The sequence below is a fragment of the Otolemur garnettii genome, unplaced genomic scaffold (assembly GCF_000181295.1).
Source record: "Otolemur garnettii isolate 467f Iridium unplaced genomic scaffold, OtoGar3 scaffold00007, whole genome shotgun sequence".
NCBI lineage: Eukaryota > Metazoa > Chordata > Mammalia > Primates > Galagidae > Otolemur > Otolemur garnettii.
Genome location: NW_003852402.1, coordinates 9,431,282 through 9,435,445, shown reverse-complemented (window position 1 = coordinate 9,435,445; position 4,164 = coordinate 9,431,282). Strand labels below are relative to the sequence as shown.

At 44.8% G+C, this 4,164-nt stretch overlaps 1 protein-coding gene across 1 annotated transcript in view; it reads right to left on the bottom strand.

Moving 5' to 3' along the window:
• Positions 1–4,164, bottom strand: part of FAM227A (family with sequence similarity 227 member A) — a 53,868-nt gene that overhangs the window by 1,552 nt on the left and 48,152 nt on the right. The window contains exons 10-11 of the mRNA XM_012814130.2: positions 3,605–3,762; positions 694–846 (exon numbers count right to left, since the gene is read on the bottom strand). Coding sequence (XP_012669584.1) covers positions 694–846; positions 3,605–3,762 — 311 coding nt within the window. The remainder of the gene's footprint in view (positions 1–693; positions 847–3,604; positions 3,763–4,164) is intronic.

Here is a 4,164-nt window from a genome sequence, read left to right as displayed (position 1 = left end):
TCAAAAAAAAAAAAAAAAAAAAAGATTTTCTGAAACAATGTTCTTTTGTTTGTTTTTGTTTTGAGAAAGAGTCTCACTCTTTCACCCTGGGTAGAGTGCCATGGGGTCACAGCTCACAGCAACCTCAAACTCTTGGGCTCAAGGATCCTCTTGCTTCAGCCTCCCAAGTAGCTGGGATTACAGGTGCCCACCACAGGCAGGCACAGGAAAATATTCATAATATGCTGCCAAGTTGGGGCAAAAAAGGTCTAGAAAACAGATTGGAGGTATGACTCTACCAATTTTGTTTAGTAATACAGATAAATGTACCTGGAAGAATTGATAGAAAAATGTTAGCAATATATACTTTCAGATGCTTTTACGTGATTTTCCAGGGTTTTTGTTTGCTTCTGTTGAGCATGTAATATTTTTGTAGTTAGAAAAAAATAACTTTTTTTTGTCTGCAGCCATACCACCCTGATGACACCCAGTCTCCTTCGATCTCCAAAGCTAAACAGAGTTGGGCCTGGTTAGTACTTAGATGGGAGAAAAAAATAACTATTAAAAAAGGATCTGGTCTCTGTTATTGAGTTTACATTCTGACCACAAGAAATCTCACTGTGGTCAAAATAGTTATGGGGTAGCAGCCCCCATTTAAAATTATGATAATGTGCTACAGTAGACCAGTGACACTTTCCAAAGCCCCTCAGATACCTGAAGAAGTTGTTTTGTACTTTCTTTAGGTAGTCATCAAAGTAAGTCCATTCATTCCAGTGAAGCTGGTACAATTTATTAAACTTGTTCCTTCGATTCCTCATGCTGCTCAGGGTTAGGCTGATGACGTTATCAAATGTCAGGGTGGACTCAGTGGCTTTATTGTCAAGGAAAATCCCATATTGTCCAACTGTGTTCAGGGCATTGTTAGTGGCATGAGCCCATGGCATGGGGTAGGGGTGGAATGCAGACAGGGTAAATGCCTGAATTTGGAGTTGACAGTGACCCTCTTGCTCATTGACCACGACCTGCTTTGGAGGGAAGATGCTATCCTGTCTGTGGCCAGGCAGTTCCCTGCCTTGTAACAAAGCCCTTTTCTGCCCCTGCAGAGGGAAGGCAGGGCTACGAAACACTTTTCCAGACTGTCACCTGAATTCTCACTCTGGTATCGCAGCAGTGAGCAGGGAGGGGCTCCAACTTTGCTTTTCTTTCAGGTCCAGGCCTCATTTGCCATCTCCTGTTTGTATGTTGAGAAGCCTCTCTCTGCTCTGCCCTCCCCTTCACCTTTCATTAGGGTAGAGGGAGGGCAGAGCAGAGAGAGGCTACATTGTCACAGCTGAGGGATCTCAGACTACCTATAATTCATCCTCTATGTCTCCATTTCCTTACCTATTAAGTAGGGACAATAATACCTACTTTGTGATGATGCCAGTAACAATAATAATTTTTTCTTTTTGTTTCTTTTGAGACAGTCTCACTTTGTCGCCCTTGGTAGAGTGCTGTGGCATCATAGCTCACAGCAATCTCAAACTCTTGGGCTCAAGTGATCCTCTTGCCTCAGCTTCCTGAGTAGCTGGGACTACAGGCACCACTATAACACCTGGCTACTTTTAGAGATGACATCTTGCTTTTGCTTAGGCTGGTTTTGAACTGCTGAGCTCAAATGCTCCACCTGCCTAGGCCTCCCAGAGTGTTAGGATTACAAGTGTGAGCCACCGTGCCTGGCCAAAAATAATAATATTTACTGGCTCAGTGCCTGTGGCTCAAGCAGCTAAGGCGCCAGCCACATACACCTGAGCTGGCAGATTTGAATCCAGCCTGGGCCCACCAAACAACCATGGCTGCCACCAAAAAATAGCCAGGCATTGTGGTGGGTTCCTGTAGTCCCACCTACTTAGGGGGCAGAGGCAGGAGAATTGCTTGAGCCCAGGAGTTGGAGGTTGCTGTGAGCTGTGATGCCATGGCAATCTACTCAGGGCGACAGCTTGAGGCTCTGTCTTAAAATAATAATAATAATAATATTTACTTAGTAGCGGCTGTATATCACTTGATCGTCTTCACATCACTATTAGTTTGGTAATAATTCTAGGAGTAAGTAGATACAGACATTAAGCTTCGAGGTTGGCTCGGTGCCTATAGCTCAACCAGCTAAGGCGCCAGCCACGTACACCTAAGGTGGCGGGTTTGAATCCCCAGCCCGGACCCGCCAAAGCAACAATGACGGCTGCAACCAAAAAAAATAGCCGGGCGTTGTGGCGGGCGCCTGTGGTCCCAGCTACTTGGGAGGCGGAGGCAGGAGACTCACTTGAGCCCAGGAGTTGGAGGTTGCTGTGAGCTATAATGCCATGGCACTCTACCCAGGGGGACAGCTTGAGGCTCTGTCTCAAAAAAAAAAGAAAAAAAGCTTTGAGGTTAAGCTAAGCCCATGAGGTCTCAAGGCCAGTGGTTGCTAAGCTGGGACTCATATCTAGGGCTGTGTAGTCCCAAACTTGGTTCCTTTACAGAACACTAAACTGTCTTTACAGAACAATGGCTGATATTTGAGAAAACATTTTACAAACAATAGAGCGCTATAGAAGATGAGTTGCTGATATTACTCTCTCCCTGTAGATATAGATGCAAAGTTGCCCAGTTCATTATCAAAGCTCCTCCTGATAGGGAGCTAGGTGCAAATGTGCCACCCCAGCCCTTGTTATTGGCCTGCCACCATGCTATGCCTTTACCCAACTGTATAATAGCCCTACAAGACAGGCACTCTTATCCGTATTTTACAGACTTAAAAAACAAGTCCCAGAAATGAACTCATCTAAAATCACTCAGCTAGTTAGTGGTAGAGCTAGTTCCTAAGTTTGGGGCTACTTGAACCAATTAACCAATTTGATTTCAATTAGAACCCATGTTTTGACCACTATGGTAAACTCTGAAGACTCAGGACATTAACACACACTACATCTGTTTTCTGGGGCTCTAAGCTGTTAACCAGATCTTTAGGATAAATGGCAACAAGGCGAGGGATTTGTCAATGGGTCTGGGGGAGGAGTGTGTATGAAGAAGGTCTTAGATGAAGGGACACCAAAATTCCTGATCAGTACATACTCGGGGCGGGGATGAGCACCTAGGAAGCATTATGTAGTTTTAAAGTATGCTAGGGCAGTGGTCCCCAGCCTTTTTGGCAACAGGCTTCAAGGAAGACAATTTTTTTTCAGATTAGGGTTGGTGGAGAGATGGAGCTCAGGTGGTGATGGGGGAAAGGCTGTAAATACAGATGAAGCTTGACTGGCTCCCCTGCTGTTCACCTCCTGCTGTGAGGCCCAGTGCCTAACAGGTCACGTATAGTACTGGTCTGCCACCCAGGAGCTGGGACCACAGTCCTAGAATACCTGGTTAGTCCATTCATTCTGGTACATGGAAGAAAGGAGATTTTTGCACACAAGGAAAATCAACATTCCCAGGGGCTCCCAGCCAGTTCATGAGGCTGGCTCTAGGTTTGGAACTAAAATGAGATTCTGACCCTGCAGCTCTTATTAATGGCCACCCCTAATAAGCACCCATGATGTGCCAGGGACTGCTCTAAGGCCTGAATGGTGCATCCTGGGTGTATGTCATGTGTGATCTGCAGTGACAAGGATATGGGATGCTCTTGGTCTGTTCCCTCCTGATTACCAACATGTCCTCACCAGACAGCTGCAGATGGGAATAGTTTTGAAGAAAATACACAATCAAAGGGCTCTTCCCATAAACATTGAATAAGTTCGTAGTCAGCGGAGGGATCTTACAGGCAGGGCAAGACTGTGAAAGGGGGAAAAATAAAGGATGTTGTCATTTTTATAGCATATATTAAAAAATGGAAAGGCACTCATGTCCTCTGATCCTGTAATTCCAGTTTTAGGATGCATCCTAAGGAAATAACTCAAAATAAAAAGATTTAGGCATGAAGATATCTACCACAGAGATATTTATTATACATAGCAGAAGGTTAATATAATGTAACCAAGGAAAAGATACTGATATCTTTACCCAAAGGAATGGTTATAATCACACTATTAAAATACTTAAGAATTGATAACCTGGCTTGGCACCTATAGCTCAACAGGCTAAGGCGCCAGCCACGTACACCTAAGGTGGCGGGTTCGAATCCCCAGCCTGGACCCGCCAAACAACAATGACGGCTGCAACCAAAAAAATAGCTGG